Below are 20670 nucleotides of genomic sequence, written 5' to 3'. Positions count from 1 at the left end.
TAAGCATCCAACTTTGGCTCAGGTCATGATCTCGCGGGTCCTGGGTTCAAACCCCACATTGGGCTCTGTGCTGATAGCTCAGAGCCTGGAGCCTGCTTCGGATTCTGCGTCTCCCTCTCTCTCTGCCCCTACCCCACTTGCGCTCTCTCTCTCTCTCTCTCTCAAAAATAAACATTAAAAAAATAAAAAAAAAAAAAGAAAGCTGATAGATCTCCCCCAAATGCCGAAGATTTAAAAATAATTTTAAGAGGATGTTGAACAGAATTATAGAGCTGGCGACTTGAAAGCTAGAGCAAAGTGAATGATTTTTCTTTTGCAAAATATAAATGACCAAAATCAAGCCACAAGGGCTATAAAACCCACACAGACTGATAACTGTAGAAAAAGTTGGGAAGTTTTGTTAAGGATGTGCAACGAAAAAGGGCTTGCAGCCCACACAGTAAACAGATCATTCCCGAGATGGCAAAATTATTGCTAAGTCCCTGAAAAAGAAGAGTGCCAATTTATCTTCAGAGTAGCATCACCCACCAGGAACAAGCAAATATGAGCACAAAAAAGAAACCCAGAGATCAATGGCGCTTATGGTTAGAGTTCTAGAACTTCCAAGTGAAACAGAGTAAATGCAACCGAGCAGTGTGTTACAAGACTCAGCCAATGTGACCGAGATGGCTCATTCCGGGAACGCAAGGTGATTCAGGACCAGGCTATACGAATTCACTACATCCGCGTACTTACGTGCAAACCCCAAAAAGTTATGTCAAGACACTCCAAAGATATTTGACAAAATTCAGCAAACTACCCTGATAAAAACTCTAAGTGAAAAGTGCAGAACAAAGTGACCAAAGTGCTAGAAAAACTACCGCTCAAAAGAACAGCGTATATTATATTAAACGGGGAAATTCTGAAGCCATTCACATTCCAATTGGAGACACAAAAAGATGCCAGCTGTATCACCTTTTCTTGGAGGCTCAGGCTAATTGCAGCTGGACAAGAAAACAAAGTAGCAGAAATATTACAAGATGAAAGAACCTAGAAATGAGATGACTGTATTATGACCATCGTAAATTATATATATGGGAGACCAAGAGTTTCTAATACTGATTGTCAATTAATACGATTTTTAAAAGATTTTATTTTTACTTATTATTATTATTTTTTAATGTTTACTTTTGAGAGAGAGAGAGCATGAGCGGGAAAGGGGCAGAGAGAGAGAGAGAGAGAGAGAGAGAGAGAGAGAGATAGGGACAGAGGATCCGAAGCGGGCCCTATGCTGACAGCAGAGAGCCCGATGTGGGGCTTGAATTCACAAATTGTGAGATCATGACCTGAGCCTAAGTCGACGCTTAACTGGCTGAGCCACCATATGATTTTATTGAATAACGGTTACCACAGGATTTGAATAAAGGTTTTTGGGTGTAAGAGTTAACATGTTTTAAAAAGTCATTCTGTTTATAGGTGCTATATCACATTGACACATTTCTTTCTTTTTTTTTTTAATTTTTTTAACCTTCATTTATTTTTGAGAAGAGAGAGAGAGCATGAGTGGGGGAGGAGAGAGAAAGAGGGAGACACAGAATCCGAAACAGGCTCCAGGCTCTGAGCTGTCAGCACAGAGCCCGACACGGGGCTCGAACTCACGGACCGTGAGATCATGACCTGAGCTGAAGTCAGACGCTTAACCGACTGAGCCACCCGGGCGGCCCAACACATTTCTAATAAAAATTCTCAAAAGGTTTCTTTCCTGGGGAGGGGAGCTGAGAAGTACTGTATAGTACAAACAAACAACAGCTCATTTGGAAGAAAGAATATCTAAGAATCGCTAAGAAAACCTTGGAACAGAATAGCTGAGGGAGGCTTTGTGATTCTAAAAGACAGTAAGGCTTACCTTAGAGCTAATATAATAAAGTCTGTGCTGCCGGCAAACCAGAAAAGACATTAAAGATCAGTGAGACAAATCAGAGTTTCCAGAAGCAGATCCAAGTGTATTCGAGAACTTGGTCTACAGGTGAAATTAGGATTTCCGTTCTGAGGAAAAGAATATTTTATTTAACAAATGGTCCTGCACGTGTGAGCCACCAAATTCCCATGTCCTATGGGCATAGCTAGGAATTTTTGCTGCAGTAACTTGCTAACTAAAAACACACCACAAAAATATTAAAGGAAAAAAAAAAACCCTTTTTTCATCTCAGGGGAAGAGAGGACTTGTCCTAGATAAAACAGGAGTCACAAGAGAAGCAACAGAAGATTCCGACTATAGAAAAAGATAGTTTTTTTTTGTATGGTGATGGCATTGCAAGAACAGTCCCCAGACAGAGGACAGGAGGGAAGAAAACTCAGCAATATGTGACAGACATGGGGTTCGTGTCTCCAGTGCCCAACAATCCAAGGAGGAAAGTGAGGGAGGATGCGTTTAAGGTTCACAGACAAGAGAAATGCAAATCACCAACAAGTCTATATAGAGACGCCACAGAAAGGCAGATGAAAACACCAGCTGGCGAAATGCACATACACCAGATGGCTCATTTCCCTCGCCAGCTTGACAAAACTTGGAAAGATTGCTAACACCCAGGATTGGTGATGGTGGGGATGCACACCACGCGTGAGACTACCGTGTCGAAAAAGTAATCTCAAACGATGCCAGTACCAGCCACGGCCACTCGCTGAAACTCCGAAAGCACAACTGAACGTGAGCGATCAGGTAGGACGTTTACCGCTGCCGTTTGTAACAGCAAATGAAAACGGAGCAACCTGCACGCCCACGAGTAGGGAGATGGTCGAATAACGTGTGGTATGTTCATCCCACTACCTCTTGCTTAAGCAGAAAGTTAGAGATAGCTGTATTCACCTGCAGAACTGTTAATACACAGCATCGTAAGAGCAACTTACAGAGAAATACACATAGTGTGATACAATTACGAGAAAAATAGGAAAAAAAACTTTTCTATGTTAGTTTTTGAGCCTATGTATGTTAGTATGAACGCAGAGAAAACTTAACATTACTAACCTTGGGTAGGATGAGAATAGGAAGGGGGCTGGAGATGATTGGCTTGGTTTTTGTACCATTCTCTAGATAGTTTGTTGCAAGGAACACATTTTGCCGTTGTGGTTTGTTACAAAAAAATCCAAATATGCACGTGTGTGTGTGTGTGTGTGTGTGTGTGTGTGTGTACATAGGCATGTATATGTGTATATAGAGGGCAGCAGCCAGGCAAGGTGCAAAGATTTAAAAAGAAATAGAACATACAAACAGAAAACAGCATGTTCAATTCAAACCCAACTCTATCACTGGAGTGGAAGGCATACCATACATAAACATAGAAACAAAGTCCATCAAAAAAGAAAATCTATCAAAATGGTCACAATTTTTATGTCTGGGTGGTAAGAATACTAGTAACTTTAATTTTTATTTTTTTTATTTTATTTATTTATTTTTTTTTTTTAATTTTTTTTTTCAACGTTTATTTATTTTTGGGACAGAGAGAGACAGAGCATGAACAGGCGAGGGGCAGAGAGAGAGGGAGACACAGAATGGGAAACAGGCTCCAGGCTCTGAGCCATCAGCCCAGAGCCCGACGCGGGGCTCGAACTCACGGACCGGGAGATCGTGACCTGGCTGAAGTCGGACGCTTAACCGACTGCGCCACCCAGGCGCCCCTAGTAACTTTAATTTTTTTAAAAAAATGTTTATTTATTTTGAGAGAGAGAGGGAGAGAGAGAGCACACAAGTGAATGAACAGGGGAGGGGCAGAGAGGGCGAGAGAGAGAATCCCAAGCATGCGGGGCTTGATCTCACGAACTGGGAGACCATGACGTAAGCCCAAATCAAGAGTCGGACATTTAAACGACTGAGCCACCCAGATGCCCCTAGCAACTTTAATTTTTAAAAATAATATGTGCTTCACATCTTTTCTACCTTGAATGTACACTGCATTTCTAATCAGGGGGGAAAAAAAAACTCTTTAAAAGTTGAAAAAGAAAAGGGGGCATTCTGAGAAAAAAAAGAAAGAGATAGAAAACAAGTTCGTGGTACTAGAAGTTTCCCGGATAAAACTGAATAGCTACATAGTTATTTATTTAAGTTTACTTATTTTGAGAGAGAGAAAAAGGATGAGTGGGGGAGGGGCAGAAAGAGAGGCTCCCAAGCAGGCTCCCTACTGTCAGTGCACAGCCCGATGCGGGGCTCGATCCCACGAACCGTGAGATCATGACCTGAGCTGAAGTTAGATGCTCAACCAACTGAGCCACCCAGGTGCCCCTAGCTAAGCCCCTAGCTTACGCTAAAGAGCTGTAAGCAAGAATTCTAAAGCAGTGAAATTATTAAAATATTAACATAGTATGCTGGAAACTTTTTCAATTTCTTACCAAATCATGTTTAGTGGCTCACTATATCCATTGCTAATAGGAAAATAAATTGTGGCAACCCCACCAACCCAGAACCTTCAGAATTATGTTCAAATATTAAGGATCAAAGAAAGCTCAAACTCTATAGCTATTTCCTAAGGGAAGCTGACTTTCCTTTTTCCAACAGGCAAACCCTGAAGGTTTCTGCATCACCATTGTGTGTATTTCCTAAGTTTGTTATTGGCAGAGAAAAAGGGGGGGGAGGGTAATATCTTTATGCAAAAGTGAGCTGATCCGCATGAGGACTTTGTGCGCCAGGAAAGTCAAAGTGGTGAGGACTCTGGAAAAAATGTGTTTTGGGGGCACCTGGGTGGCTCAGTCGGTTGAGCATCCGACTCTTGATTTTGGCTCAGGCCATGGTTTCATGGTTCATGGGTCTGAGCCCCACACAGGACTCCACACTGGGAGTGCAGAGCCTGCTTGGGATTCTCTGTCTCCCTCTCTCTCTGACCTTCCCCTGCTCGCTCTCTCTCTCTCTCTCAAAATAAATAAATAAACATTACCAAAAAAAAAAAAAAAAAGTTAGGGCACCTGGGTGGCTCAGTTGGTTAAGCATCCAATTTGGGCTTGGGTCATCATCTCAGTTCGTGAGTTCGAGCCCCATGTGGAGCTAGTTGCTGTAGTCACAGCCTGCTTCGGATCTTCTGTCCCCCTCTCTCTGCCCCTTCCCTGCTTGTACTCTCTTTCTCAAAAACAAATAAGTCTTCAAATAAATAAATACATCTTAAATAAAGTTAAAAAATGTGTTTCTTCTAACATTGTAAATGTGTTTCTCTCACAAGAGAACACTCCTCTCCTCCCCAATCCTTGCTGACACTCTGTGAGAGCATGTTTCATTCGTTCAGTATATACTAAGAGCCCAACATGAGTTGAAGATCATGCTAGAGGCTGGAAATTAGAGGTAACCACCCTGAAGTTCATGTCTTTGGGTGGAAGCCTGAGTGATTCTAGCTTGCTCTCTGGTGCCACCTACTGATCAAACAGCATTTCAATCCAAAACAATAACCTTTAAATTTCCCTTTCCATCATAGAGCCTGCGCTTTCGAAAACCCTAAGTACTTTCCCAGTGCCACTCATCTGGTCCCTGGGACTGCCCGTATGTTGATATTTAAAACAATCGCATCCAAGAAAACTATCCCAAACGTAGTAGGAACTCACATCACATTTGCATCTAAACAGAAACGTCAGGTTCATCAATCTCAGGTTTCGAAATGCTATACAGTTGGGTCACTTTGGACACCATGCATACTTAAGTTGACTGGTATGTTTGTATAATATTTATCAGGGGTCTAAAAACCTTTGCTTCTTCAAATTCTCTTTAGCCATAGGATAATTCACACCCATCATGCCCCAGTCATACTGTGGCTCTAAAGAATCATTAACATTCAGTTTATTTTACTCACATATCAATTTATTAGGAAACCATTCCTTTTTTTTCTGATTAGCACTAAACATTTTTTTTTTTGGTGGAGGGCGGGGGGGGGGGTCCAGTATCCGTGTAACATTATGTAGAAAATGGTCCTCACGCCAATAGACTGGTATCCATGTACTAAAACACTAATAGCCCAAACTCGAAGGAGAATTTCAGAACCGTAACTTAAGAGAGGTCGGGAAGTCCCATCTCGTACACAAATTTAATGAGATTGGAAAAAACCCTTCTCAGAACTGGGAAATCAAGCTGGACAAAACAAATGTACTCACGACTCACTGCATTTAATTCCAACCCCTAACTGGAATCATCTTGGGAACATTTAAGAATCCTACAACAGCTAAATAACACGGCGATTCAGAGGTGACCTCAAAGTTATTATTACAGCATTAAAAAATTATAGTTAAGCAGTATAAAATTACAATTTATTACGAGGGGAGGGGTTTCACAACAATCCTTAAAAACATTAAGAGCAAACCTCTCACAGAATTCTATTTACGACTTCCTGTTTTGTCAGTCCTTTTTTCCCCTTTCTTTTGGTTTTTCAGTTCTAATCTGGTATGGAATCCGCCGGACAGAGCAAGGCTGGGTGGGCTCCCCCCTGAATGATGGAGTAAGTCTGCTTGGGTAATTCTTGCTGGGAAGAGGAGGAGAATATAGGCGGGGCCGTGGTGGCCACGGCGATGTTCTGACCTCCGTCGCTTACCACGGTCACTTCGGTTGTCCCCTCCTGAATCAAAGCGTTAAGGCCTTCAAAGTCAGTGCATGTAATCCCGGAACTGGTGATAAAAGTCTGGTTGCCGGAGCCTTCCTGCGGGCTGCCTGGGGTCGCGGGGATGAGAGTCTGGTGCAGGGTGGCTCCGTCGGCCTGGTCGTGAGCGGTGAGCAGCACAGCCGGCTGGGTCATGGCGCCCGCCTCGCTCGGACACCCCGAGGGCTGGGGGGGCGCGATCAGATTGACCTGGCGCAAAATCTGCAGCCGGCTGTTCCCCGGGAGCTCCTCCGGGTTCTGCGCCACCAAGGCGGGGGGCACGATGTTCACCGCGGCGGCCGCGGCCTGGATGATGGTGTTGGCCTGCGGCACTTGATGACCAACGATGATTTTGACTCGCCCCTCGCTGAACGGGGGCACTTGGCTGGGCTGCAGGGGCACCTGCAGGTGGCCCACGGTGAGGGGCGCGGCCGGCTGCTTGCCGGGGTCTATCTGGAACTGCAGGACGGTCACATCCGAGTTCTTGTTCTCGTGGTACTCACTGTGCTGCCTCTTGTGGCTGCGGAGCGAGTCCTCGCGCATGAACGAGGCTTCGCACATATCGCAGTGGAAAGTCTTCTTGGCGTCCAGCTTGGCCACCTGCCGGCTGCTCTGCCGGCCCGAGTCCTTCCTCTCCAAGGCCTCGGTCTTGACCACGTCCGCGTGGAATTTCTTCACGTGCTTGCTCAGGTTGCTGGGCTGCTTGCTGTCGAAGCTGCAGTACTGACACTTGAAGGGCCGGTCGGTGCAGTGGATGCGCTCGTGGACGCGCAGCGCCGCCTTGCTGGGGCACGAGTAGCTGCACTCCGAGCACTTCTCGGGATGCTCCGACTGGTGCACCCGGCTGTGCTTGCGGAGGGTGGCCTTGCTGTCACCCAGGAAGTCGCAATGCGGACACTTGAAGTTATTCCCGCTGTGCTTGATGCGGATGTGCGACTTGAGGTTGCCCTTCATGGTGCAGCGGACATTGCAGAACTCGCACTTGAAAGGCTTCTCCCCCGAGTGCACGCGCATGTGCCTTTTCAAGTCCGAGCTGATTTTGAACTTGGCGCTACAGAGCCAGCACTGGAAGGGGGCGTCCCCTGTCAACACAAGGTGAGTTTCGATAAGAACAGGCAGGCAACAACCACAGCGGATCCCCCCGAAGCACACACCAGAAAATCGCTTATACCAAGGCGGGCGGGTGGAGACCTTCTAACCGCAGCTGCTAGTTTCTGACCCTGGGAGAAAAAAAAAAGTGGGGGTGGGTGGGAGGGGGACGGGGGCTTCTTTTCTTTCCCCAAACCTGAACCACCAGGACCGTGACAAACCCCACGGGAAAAACGGGAGATTGAAAAGAGCTATTCAACTGTCCCGAATAAGAGAGTATTTGTGAATATAACTTCTGTTCTTTAAAGCAATCAAGCTAGCGTTCATTTTGCTCAGGTGCCCACTCTGCTAGTTAATGGTTCTCAGTTGCGGAAACTTTGCGCAATCCGTGGATTTCGATCGAGTTACGTGGCGTAACGGGTTCGAGGCCACATTTTGGAATCAGCTCCACACTCACTCATTAGAATAGTCTTTTACAAAGTGATCGAAACGCCCAGCTTACACTTCATGCAGAGTTTTATTAACAAAGACGTGTTTATCGCGCAAAATTTATTTATCCCACATTGCCAGCTGCGTTCTTTGCTTGTGAAGTTACGGAATCCAGCTGCTCGATTTTTTTGTTTTGTTTTGTTTTGTTTTGAATTCATGTTCGCGGAAAGATGAGCAGGGGAAAGTGAAATTGCAAACATCTGAGTGCACGTGATATTCCAAATGTATTTCCTCAATGAATGGCACGTCCAAATCATCTAAGGCACTGATAACTCACGCAAATGGGTGACCCCTGCCCATTTTACGGGTTAAGCAAGCAAAGTGGCAGCTGACATTCTTCCGTGGCTTCCAGGATGGCAGGCCCTCTGCTGAGCACTCCACAAGAATGGTCTCGTTTGATGCTCCCAACATTCCCGTGAGGTGGGGACTATCACCACTATCATTCCTAACACTACCGTACGGATGAGGCCTAGGCAGACTACGTAACTCGTTCGTAGCAGGGCCTGGATTCGAACCCAGGCTGCCTCCAAGGCTGGTATTCTTAGATGCCAGGCAATTATCTGTGCATAGGACTGATGTGCGCTTTCTCAGGCCATAAACTCAGAGAAGGAATCGTGTTCCGGCTTTTTGGTATAAGGCCTAAAACGTCACCATAAGCGGCTTATTCATAAATACAAATGAGTGAAGATGGCCGGGGGCAAATTTAAGAAGCTTCTATGAAACCGAGAGGCTCGAGCCTCAACGATGCTTTGTAGGACGACACGCCCCCAAGATCGTGCACGCTAAACTCTAGAACCAGGGGTGGTAAGCTACAGCCTGTGGGCCAAAGCCAGCCCACGGCCTGTTTTTATAAATAAAGTTTTATTGGAATCTAGCCACGCACAGTTGTGCGTGTGTTGCTTCCGGCTGCTTTATGCTCCAAAGGCAGAGCTGAGCGATTGCGACAGCAATTGTGCTGGTACAGTTTCAGCAACTGTATGGCCTGAAAAGCCTAAAACACGTACTGTTTGGCCTTTTACGGAAAGCTTGCTGACTCCTGCCTCGGCATTTTATGCTGAACCTCTCTGATGCTATCAACTCTTTTCTGCCAGGTGAGTGAAACCCCCGGACCCTTTCTTAGGACACTGCTTAAATACACAAAGTAAACTAAAATAAAAATCAACAGGAATCCAAAAGAAACCAAGTATTTTGAAATAGTTACTTAAGAAATGAAAAGGAAAAATTCACGCTATGGCAATGTCGTGTGCTTTATTAAAATCTTTTTTTTTAAAGTGATCTCTACACCCAACATGGGGCTCGAACTCATGACCCCAAGATCGAGGGTCGCACGCTCCACCGACTGAGTCAGCCGGGTGCCCCTGGGCCTGTGCTTTATTAATGCATTAAGTAAGATGTAGCGGCGGGTCTAGAACTATAATAATTTCTAAACAGAGAAGAGCGGAAGTGATATTTCGATCTATCTACAACAAGCGTCCTGAAAAGATCTGTGATCTCTCCTGGCGACAAGTCACAGGCACTATTCTCACACCAGTTGCCTTTCTCGTAATTGAAGGACACGGCAAATTTCAGTACAGTTAGTGACAGGGAAGGTGGACTTTTTTCCCCCATCCAAGTTCACGGACCACCGAAATTCTACTCATGCATCACCGAGTGGAGGCATCTGTGGACCCAGAGTAAGACTCTCTACTTCAGAAAAGTCTCCTAGGTTTTCCAGTCGTGTCCCTGCCCTAATGACTGACAGTCTTTTTGCTTTTTTTTTTTAAAGCCATCAGCGCGGGGTGAAATCCAGAAACACCGGAAAACCAAATCTCACAGCTGAGTTGCAGAGTTTAACAGCACTTGTTGATATGAAGGCAAAGGTCCTAAATCCCTTTGTCATCTTTCTTCCTTTTTTTTTTTTTTTCTTAACCACAGATTTCTTAACTGAGGCATCCTGGTTAGTAATAGATGCACGGGGCCATACGCTCTCCAAAGCTAATGACTACATTTATTTCTGCCCACTATGGGACCCTCGCGGTGTCTAGGACCTAGCAGGGACTTCATGAATGTTGCTGAATGAATGAGCAACTGATCTTAGCCGACAGATCTTTTCTCAAGTTCACGTTGCTGCTCCGGCCATTGACGATGGAGTCAATCTAAGCGATGACAGGGTAAAAACCAAATCCTAATAATCTTACACTCTGTAAAATCTCGTAAGTGCCACAGACTTATAAAAGGGAAACGAACCTTCTAGGGAGACCTTGCGTACACGGCACACGTTTAAATTCTTGGAGACTTCACCTTTTCTACACCAACTTGAAGATGCTACTATCAAAGGTAAGTTTATCTTTCTAAGTGAAAATGATTCTGAACCCTTTCACATATGAATCCTTCGGCTCTTCTCACTTAGGCTGGGGGGAATTCTGAAGAAACCCGTTGACCACCCGTTATGCCGATGTCTTAAGCTGCTGTAACAGGTTACAAAAACGGTCCCAAATCTTGCCACCTCTCCTCCCTCCCTGTAGCTGCGACCTTTGCCACGTGTGGAATCACGCACGGTCTCTCGACAGGGGCAGGACGACCTGCCGTGACCCTCGACACCACGTCATTAGATTTTGGCTGAGGGTAGGTTAACTGGGCTTGATACGCCTAATGGCTCGAAATGCGCTTGTGCGTTGGGATTTGCTCGCTTGTACCTCCGTCAGCCGTCGCCGTGGGAAGATCAAGGCTGGCTCAGCCCTGGTCCCAGGAGGAGGAGGATGACAGAAATGCGGAGCAGTGCTGGATTCCGGCAACCAAGGCCAGTGGACGGACAGCCCGCAGCGAGCAGATTCTCAGACGCGTTAAGCGAATCCAGCCAAGATCAGGGTTGCTGAGGTGACACCCAGCTGATCCCCAGCACGTGAACAGAAACGGCGTGTTGTCACATCTGCTGAGGTTTTGTTAATGCCGCATTACTGTGACGACAGAGAGCTGAGACGGATATTGGTTATCTAGAAACAAAATGCTGCCGTAACAGAAAACTAAAATCTGTAGCATTGGCCTTGGGACTGGGTAGCAAGCAGAGACCGGAGACATGGCAGTTGGACACTGTTTAATGGCAAACATTTGGTAAAACTGTCACCTGTAGCCACTCAGAAGACAGAGAATGCACCTACTGAACTGTGGACTCGAGCAAAGAGATCAATTCTGGGCAGAACCGTGAAAGCGTCTTACAGGCTGCATAGGATAAGGTCCGATAAGGAAGAGACAAACTCAAAAAAGAACTGGCCATTTCCTAAATGGAACTCAGAGAGGATACAGAAAACCAAAGATGGGCTGGGTTAGAGAAGATTTCTCATCTCCAGTCAGTAAAAGGTTTTCAGAGTAAGACAGAAACTCGGGGATTGAAGATCAGATCCAGGAAAGTGATCTCAGGGGGAAGACCGGATGACAAGCGAGGGGTGTCGATGTAAAGTAAGGCTCTTCGTTAAGACCTCCGAAAGAACGAAGTTGGCATAAGTAGGTTCTCCCGCTGGCCGCGATTCCTGGGAATCTCCAGGGATTCAACAGCAGAAGGTTTTAAGCCAAAAGTGCCTAGAATTGGGTTCGGAGAAAGGAGAGCCTCCGAGAGAATTGTGGGTGTGGCTTTTGGCACAAAGATACACAGGAAACTCACAAAGTCTTGCTGATGGCTCTACTAGGAAACTTGTCACCACCCTAGAGTCAAAGAGCCGTACCTTTGGGTGGGCAGGAAGCAGGCTGAGAAAGTTCCTCAAAGGAACATTTTCCACCGCTTTTCAGAAGTGGCTCAGGCAGGTGATAGGAAGGATACTGTGGTGGGGAGGGTCGGGAACCGGGGAGCTGAGCCAAGGAAGGCCTGACCAGGAAACATTCCCTGGCCCCAGAGTGAGGGGACCCGGGGACATTTGCCCAGAGGGATCTTGGAAATCTGTGGAGCAGGGACCGCCAAGGGCTTCCCATTCTTCCCCTTTTGAACGGCAGGATTACTGGAATTATTCTGGCTCTGTGTCACCACTGCACACTGGGAACGTAGGAACACACGGCTTGTCTTTTCATGTCCAAGGTCTCTAGGTTAAGAGAAGCCATATCCAAACCTGGTGGAGATCACAGTATCCCGGCCTTTAATCTTGATCCTGTGACTGGGTGTGATTTATGTGGGTCTTGGGAAGGTATGACTCTATCTTCACGTCAGAGATGTGAGTGATGGCGAGCTGGACTACAGTTGTTTGCAAAAATGGCCCCGATTCTTTACCCTTCCTCCTATCTCTGGCCTCTGCCGTGTAACCTGGCGGTGACCTCCCACCGTGGGTGAGCCCAGTCCCATCTGTGACACCAGGCCCAACCATATAGCCTGCTTCAGCCAGTGGGATGAAGGCAGAGGCTTGACTGGGGCCTCCCCACTGGGGGGTGCCTGCTTGTACCCTGCCACGGCCATGAGAAGGACAAACCTGGGGTAGCCCACTGGCCCCTGAAAGAGGATGAGAGGCATGTGGAGCAGAGCCAGACTGCCGCAGCTAAGGCAAGGGTACAGCCAGCTAACCCAGAGGCAGCAGATCCCCAGCCAAGGTCAGTGGACAGACACCCAGCCTTTCCCCACACATGCGACTGAGCCCTGCCAAGATCAACACAGTGTCCAGCCCACCGGCTAGACCTGAAGTCCATAAGCAATGAACGCTTATTATAATACGCCACTGAGGTTTTGCAGCGGTTGTTACACAGCATCATTGTATCGATAGCTGACTGATACACTCGCCCAAAGGAAAACGCACACGCTTGGTTAAGTTACCTACTCTGCTGGGTTCTTCCAAGAACCCGTGCCCATGCTGAGCGAATCCGAGCATACTTCAAAAAGGATGGAAGTAACACGGAAGCTATGCAGAAATGGATGAAAAGTGCATTGTTTATATTTGTATCTCTATTTCATTTAGCTCACCTCCTCAACCAAATACCTTAGAAGTGAAGAAGGTAGAAAGCCACATAAAGATATACACAAGGTTATAAACTCCACGTTCTTCCCCGCTGGACCGAGCAGAGGCGTTTCTGGGTGGATGAAAAGCAAACCCACGAACGGTGCAATGACCACACGTCCCCGGGTCGCTTACTGCGTTTGTGACTCGAGGCTCTGGGGTGCTTCTGACTCAGGTAACAGGCAGTTACGAGTGCAGCGTGAGAGGCAGCGTGAGGGACCTACCTGTGTGGGACCGCAGGTGCACGGTGAGCTGGCTGGAGTTGCGGCTGGCGTAGGGGCAGATCTGGCATTTGAAGGGCCGCTCGTCCGAGTGTATCCGCAGGTGCTTGTTGAGGCTGCTGCTGTCGGCTGCAGCGTAGTCGCACGTCTTACACTTGTAGGGCTTCACGCCCGTGTGGCAACGCATGTGGGTCTTCAGCTTATCCTTCCGGCTAAAGCACTTGCCGCAGACTTCACACTTGTGGGGCTTGTCTCCTTCAGACACACACACACACACACACACACACACACACACACACACACACAGATGGCATCAGAAAACGATACTGAAAAGGAAACAGGCTTATTTCCCACTGCCTTACGAGAAGAGGAATACGCAATCACCGAAGAACATTCGGGAAAGCCCCAGAGCTACGCGGAACACGTGCAAAAGAGCTGCCCAACACGTCAGGAGAGGGGGAGTTCCTTCGCGTTTGCCTACTGGCATTTTCTAATTTCTCCTACATCGAAAAGAGTTCCTTGTTACTTAAGCACAGAAGGCGACTCAAGTTGTTAAAGTACAGCTCAGTAAAACAAGACGCTGTTCTCGCGGAGGTCTCGCTCCATTCCGTCCTGTTCCCTTTTCTTCACGGACACGCCCTAGCATGCAGAGGCTCACGTTTTAGGGGCGCTCCCGGCCAAGCAGCTCAAGGCTGCATTTCTCAGCCTCGCCCGCAGCGAGGCGTGATTCGGCAGCAGGGTCCCCCTCGCTGATGTCGCAGAGGAGGTAAAGGCGTCCCTTTTGTAAAAGGACACTGCTTGCCTTTTACTTTTTGCTTTCCCCCCTTCCTGCCGGCTGTTTCCAAGACTGGGGGGGGGGGGGGGGGGGGGGAACCGGCAGGTGCGGGCAGCAGGTGTGTGGATGGTGTCACGGGACACGACGCACCATAACGGTGTAGAAGGAAGCGAGGTCCTCGGATGATCTCGTAGGACAGAGCCGCCTGCCTGCCCTAGACCACCTGCCTTACCTCCGGACAGTCATGTGAGAGACCCACAAACCCCCACCGCGTACGAGCCGCTGTTTGGGTTTCTTTGTGACAGCAGCTTAACCTGTCCTCACTAACCACAGGCCAACTCACCACCCATGAACAGCTGCTAACTTTTCGATGGAGGTCTCTGCAACTATTTACGTGCGTCTGTGTGCGTATCAGGCACAAAAAGCTTCTCGTCTGACGTCAACTCGAATACTGTTTCCGAGGCACCGGGCCTCTCAGGGACTTTCCTCAATCCTGTCAGCACCCGGGATTAGAACCCACGACGGTCTTGCTTTCTGAGCCAAATGCAATAGTGCCTCCCCACTGACCACTTCCTGGCACTTGAAATAATTTCGAACGTCTCGTCACATCAGTAAATGGCCACAACACAATTTTGAAAGCTGGCGTAGTTCACTGTATGGATGGAGCGTAAATTATTGAGCCAATTCCCTACCTGGCCACTGAAACCAGTGAGGTAGTTGTATGGACAGATGACCACTATTGAATGGTGTTTTCCACTGCAGTTTGCAGTGATGGCTTGGATGATATCAACTTCATAAAGGATGGGAAAAGTAGATTTGGTGTCTTTTTAGCCCCAGTACAGGGATGCCAAAATTTAAGAATAAGACACAGGAGACCATTAAGACTGGTGACTTTGGGTCTATATGGGATAAGGAAGTGGGTGGTGAAGTCAGGATCTCCCCCTTTTACTTTATGTATTAAATATGACTTTTGGCCAAATTCTAAGTAGCCAACTGTTAAAATCAATCATCGGCCAAAGCCGATCACTCTTGTCTTACAGCAAACCTCTGGGGTTTAAGAATATATCTAAAGGGGTATGAAAGAGGGGCACCTGGGTGGCTCAGTCACTTAAGCCTCTGACTTCGGCTCAGGTCATGATCTCACGGTTCATGGGTTCGAGCCCCACGTTTGGGCTCCGTGCTAACAGCTCACAGCCGGGAGCCTGCTTCGGATTCTGGGTCTCCCTCTCTCTCTGCCCCTCCCCTACTCGCACCCTGTCTCTCTCTCTCTCTCTCTCAAAAATAAACATTAAAACAAATTTTTTAAAAAGGATATGAAAGATTATAATTTTATGATTGCAAGTGCTAGCCATCAAATTTAAAAGTCCATGAACAGTAATTTCTCATGGTTGTCAGCTGCTGATTAGCTCCTGTGGTCGCCACCCTCCGTATGTGCCACACTGAGCAGGTGCCGGAAGCTGGGGAAGAAGGATGGCTTCCGGCCAGAGAAGAGCCTGCTGTCGCTACTCCTGGCCACGCCCTCCTCTCTGAAAGTACCTGAGGTGAGGACGCCTTCTCGTCAACTCTCCGACTTGAAGATGCGATTGGAGATGTTGCAGTCACCTAGAAACTATCCTACAAACCTAGGCTTAGCTAACCGCGTGCCTCAGGTTTTCCCTACGGACCTGCAGAAGACTCAAGGTCATTGCTTCACTTAAGTATTTATAGTGCTTCCTCAGTCATCGTTGATGATGACAGCACTTCACTCTGGTGATGATGAATATGCTTGACTGATGACGTTCACGTCAAACCCACACGGAGAGATCCACTGTTTGTTACCTCGAGAAGGCTTACCCATTCTTGAGACTTAACAGCTTAACATTCCACTGATTGGAATAAATCCAAATGAGGTTGGGGAGAATATCACGATGACCCCACTGCAACAAGGCAATCGTTGGCCGTTGCCAACAAATTTCAGAAATAATTGCTGGATAATTTCATCTTCCAAAGGCTGAGGCTAACTGGCAGACTTGGGGCAATTAGTGACGCCCCAGCTACCTTTCAGCGTATCCCTGTCTTACACACATTGACACTTTCTGTGTTCGTACTGTATCATTTGAATTACGAGTATCTGATACTTTGTTAAAAATAGTCTAAATGCAGTTCCTTCTCCATCCAGAAAATCTGGGAGACATAAAAATGTATATTAAAGAAAATGAAAATCACCAGAAATAATCACGTTTTTCTTTTTCCGTGCATCGCTCTTTTCCTCTCCTTTTGCTTTGTTTTCAAAGTAATCTCTACACCAATGTGGGGCTCGAACCCATGACCTCAGGATCAAGAGTCACAAGTCACATGCTCCACCGGCTGAGCCAGCTAGGTGCCCCATCAATCTTTCTTTCCCTCTTTTTTTTTTTTTTTTTTTTTTTAACATTTATTTATTTTTGGGACAGAGAGAGCCAGAGCATGAACAGGGGAGGGGCAGAGAGAGAGGGAGACACAGAATCGGAAACAGGCTCCAGGCTCTGAGCCATCAGCCCAGAGCCCGATGCGGGGCTCGAACTCACGGACCACGAGATCGTGACCTGGCTGAAGTCGGACGCTTAACCGACTGCGCCACCCAGGCGCCCCATCTTTCCCTCTTTTTTTAAAAAAAGTATTTATGAATTAAATTTCACCTTCAGAATGGCAAAAATAGCACACGTACACCCTGTGTCCAGTGATATGACGTAAACATAAAAATACTTACTATCCTTCCCTCTCTATCAATCGTTACGCACACACGCACGCACGCACGCACGCACGTACGCACATTTATAGGATCATCTCAAAATGAGAAGAATATGTACATTTAAATTTTAATTAATTCTGGCTGATTAATCATCAAAAATGCAGTTCACATTTCCACTAGCTAAGCCTGCTCATATCTGTTCCAGCACTGGATTTTATTGCTTCAAACATTTTCTGCCAAAACCATGTGCGGAAATAGCATCTTATTTTTATTCAATTTGTATTTGTATTCCTGTGACGACCAGTGAGGTTCTGTGTCCTATCACATGTCTGACTCATCCGGATCCCCGGCTCCTGGCACACAATACATGTCCCGGGCGTACGAGCCGAAGAAATGTTACTTACCAGTGTGAATTTTTAAATGACGTTCCATGTCCTTCATGCCGTAGGCGGTCTTGAATTGGCAACCTTATAAAGGCAAGAAAAGATTAATTACAAAGGGGAACATAGTAACTTAAGGGTGGAGAAGGCTGGCAGAAACTTCCATAACCAGGTGATGAAAGTTAACCCCACAGTACACAGGACAAACAGGTATCACGTGCCTCCCGATACGACGCACCGAGAAGGACACGTATCACTTCTGTGCTTCCTGTCCGAACTGCAGAGCTCCAATCTGATCGCGAAGAAATATCAGGCAAACCCACACTGAGGAGCATTTTACAAAATAACTGTACTTGGCAAAATATCAAGGCCACGGAAGACAAAACTTTAGGATTAAAGGAAACTAAAGACGGATGAAGACGCAAATCAATGGGGGATCATGAACTGGATTCTAAACCAGGGGAAAATGTTTTTCTTCTCCTAATTTCTCACGTTACTGAGAAACTGGTAAGATCTTAATAAGGTCAACAGTTTGATAATAGTGTGTATGAATGTTAATTTCCTGATTTTGATGATTGTACTGTGGTTATATAAAAAGAATTTCCTTGGTTCTAGGAAACATAAATTGTGGTATTTAGGGGTAAAGGGACATCATGTCTGTAACTTAGTCTAAAATGGTTTCGGGGGAAAATATTTATATACAGAAAGAACGACAGAGCAAAGACAATATGTTAACATTTGGGAAATCCAGATGAAGGGCGTACGTACATTTTTTTGTACCATTTGTGCAACTTTTCTGTAAGTCTGAAATTATTCCCAAATACAAAGTTTCGCTTTGTTTTATTTTTAAAGGAAACAACAATCTTTCTGGATGTCTTTGTAAGCTACAGCACAGGGAGAAAAACTCACAGTCCCCTCAAAGCCCATGGCTGTAAAGGTTTAGAGTCCACATGCACAGTAACCAGGGACAGCGAGAGAGAGGTCATATGTGGTGATGTAAATACTATGGGGCTCTGATTTTTAAGCCCAGCGCTTTGGAGCACGTCTATGTCCACTTGTCAGGGATTCACCACCGAGGGCCCTGGAATCGGTGAACGTCACATCCTTTACACAAGCGGGACCCAAGGCTGCCTTTACCTGGATAGCAACAGTTAAGCCTTTTCTGAGCAGGTGGGGCCGTGGGCTTTTTGGCACGTGACTTGGCAGGGAGAGAGATGACAGTGGCTGTCTGGTTTTCATTGCTTTCCGTGGGCAGATAAGTTTGATAGCCATGTTCAAACACAAATTCTGGAGCTGAAACTAAAAGATAGGACGGTTGTTAGCTCTCGTCATGTGAATACCTGACAGCTCTTCCCTTTGCCTACCCTCCTCCACAGAGAATGAACAGGTTAAATTGCTTTCCCAGTTTCCTTCGCTGTTTAGGACTGATCCTGTGACCCTTTTCTAGCCAGTGAGACACTAGAGAACATCTGTTGAGGGGCTTCTGGAAGAGATTTTCTTCCTGATTTAAAAATAAAAAAAGAGGCAGTCGAGGAAAGCTCATTCTTACTGGCCTGGTTGTCCCATTTTCTGTCTTGGGATGTGCTGGAGTAAGGATGTGATGCCTGGATCTGTGGAAGCCATTCTATGACCATGAGGAAAGAGCAAGGAAATCTGATGTTGAGCCAGAACTCTGAGACTATCCAAATCTAGACTTATTAAATAAACAAGAAATGTGCCTATCATTTATACCAGGCAAGCTTTCTATTATCTCTGGCCAAATGCACTTGGTACCTTCATAAGTTTTATCACAAAATCCTAACAAGCAATTGGAGAGGAACTGATCAAAGGAATTCTGGCCCAAACTACAAATACTCTCTAAAAACACAAGTATTCCAAAAACAAACAAACAGACAAAAACCAAAAACAAACAAACAAACAAAAAAAAAACAAAAAACAAAAAACAAAAAACAAAAAAACCCAAAAAACAAAACAAAAATCAAAAACTCCTTGTATTCTTACTGAAGTTTTTAGGGGAAAAAAAGAAACCAAACATCTTTATCATCTTGATCTTTGTTTTTATTATTATAAAGAATAAAACAGGCAGTCTCAAATTTCTTTTCTTGCTTATAAAAACTTTTGTGACTACTTCATTAACTACAGTTATGGTTTTGGGTTTGGAAATATTTTCTTCCTTTATGACACATAATTTGTTACATGGAGACTTGGTTTCACAGGAAGAGTCAATATGACCAGTGGCAGGTCTGTTCATCGGGTGTATTTTTCAGGCTGAGAGGTCCTAACAATGGCGAAACTGTGAACTTGTTGAATGAATTAATTTCGATTTCTTTGGACATTTTGAGGAAACCCAGGCTTCTTATCTCCACCTCTTAAGGACCTTTGGCAATGACAGCATGAACCCCAAGAACGCCTGGGTTCCAGCAGCACTTGCTATGCAAGTAAATGGTTTCACGGTTTCCACTGCAATACGTACGGGGGAGTTGAGTGGCTTTTAAAAAAATTTTTACTATTTATTTTTGAGAGACAGAGAGAGACAGAGCATGAGCGGAAGAGGGGCAGAGACACACACACACACACACACACACACACACACACACACACACACAGAATCCCAAGCAGGCTCCAGGCTCCGAGCTGTAGGCACAGAGCCCGACGCGGGGCTCGAACCCACGGACCGCGAGATCGTGACCTGAGCCAAAGTCGGAGGCTCCACCGATGGAGCCACCCAGGTGCCCTGGAAGTTGAGTGGCTTTTGTTTAAAGTTGGCCAAAAGATTCTGACAAACCGATATCCTGTCTGCTCGCCGAGTCCCTCGGATGCAGGTACCAACCACCCTTGCCTCTTGTTGGAACGTTTCATTTACGCTGTGGGATTTTGCATCCAGCGCTCTGCTCAGTTCTCAAAGCGTGGTCCTCGGCCAGCAGCCCTGGACCCACGGCGGAGCTTGCTACCAAGGCCGATCCTCGGGTCCCGCCCCAGCCCACGGACTCAGAAACCCAGCAACCTGTGTTCTAACAAGCCCCCCAGGTCGTTCTGATACGTGGTCAAGTTTGAGAACGCTCTCCATGCGCCTCAGTAACACTTAACGCAGCTTTGTCTAACTGAGGGAGTTCATCTCTCCTGGTTGTTGCTTTGCAAGAACCGCAAGCACCGCGTTGTTCCTCCAACAACCATTTGCCTCATTAGTATCAAATTGACCCCCTGCTACTCTTTGCGGGTATTTCTGCGTACACGGTTACTTTTCATCTTCGACCCGGTTCATCATGCGACATCTTGGAAGATGTTTAAACAACGAAGCTCGATATACGTAGTCCCCCCAAATGCACACCCTTCTGCTGAGTGATAACAAGGTGTTCAATAGTGCTCAAGTTTGTTTGCAGGCTCGCAAAGACATTTGGGGTTTAAAAAAATTTTTTTTTTAATATTTATCTTGAGAGAGACAGAGCGTGAGTGGGGGGAGGGGTAGAGAGAGAGAG

The 20670-nt window shown here is 46.4% G+C and overlaps 1 protein-coding gene across 3 annotated transcripts in view; it reads right to left on the bottom strand.

The window, feature by feature from the left end:
* The window catches only part of ZFP64 (ZFP64 zinc finger protein), a 91204-nt gene that overhangs the window by 53786 nt on the left and 16748 nt on the right, over positions 1-20670 (bottom strand). For 2 of the 3 annotated variants that reach the window (XM_030309386.1, XM_030309385.1), the window contains exons 3-6: positions 18332-18493; positions 17219-17281; positions 13333-13584; positions 5795-7663 (exon numbers count right to left, since the gene is read on the bottom strand). In XM_030309386.1, the coding sequence (XP_030165246.1) occupies positions 6381-7663; positions 13333-13584; positions 17219-17281; positions 18332-18493 (1760 nt within the window). In that variant the 3' untranslated portion in view covers positions 5795-6380. Of the gene's footprint in view, positions 1-5794; positions 7664-13332; positions 13585-17218; positions 17282-18331; positions 18494-20670 lie in introns of those variants that run through there. The other variant, XM_030309387.1, reaches the window with a different exon arrangement.

Source organism: Lynx canadensis, chromosome A3 (genome assembly GCF_007474595.2).
Source record: "Lynx canadensis isolate LIC74 chromosome A3, mLynCan4.pri.v2, whole genome shotgun sequence".
Lineage (NCBI taxonomy): Eukaryota > Metazoa > Chordata > Mammalia > Carnivora > Felidae > Lynx > Lynx canadensis.
The sequence above is the reverse complement of the archived record's forward strand: the minus strand, read 5'-3'. Positions and strand labels throughout refer to the sequence as shown.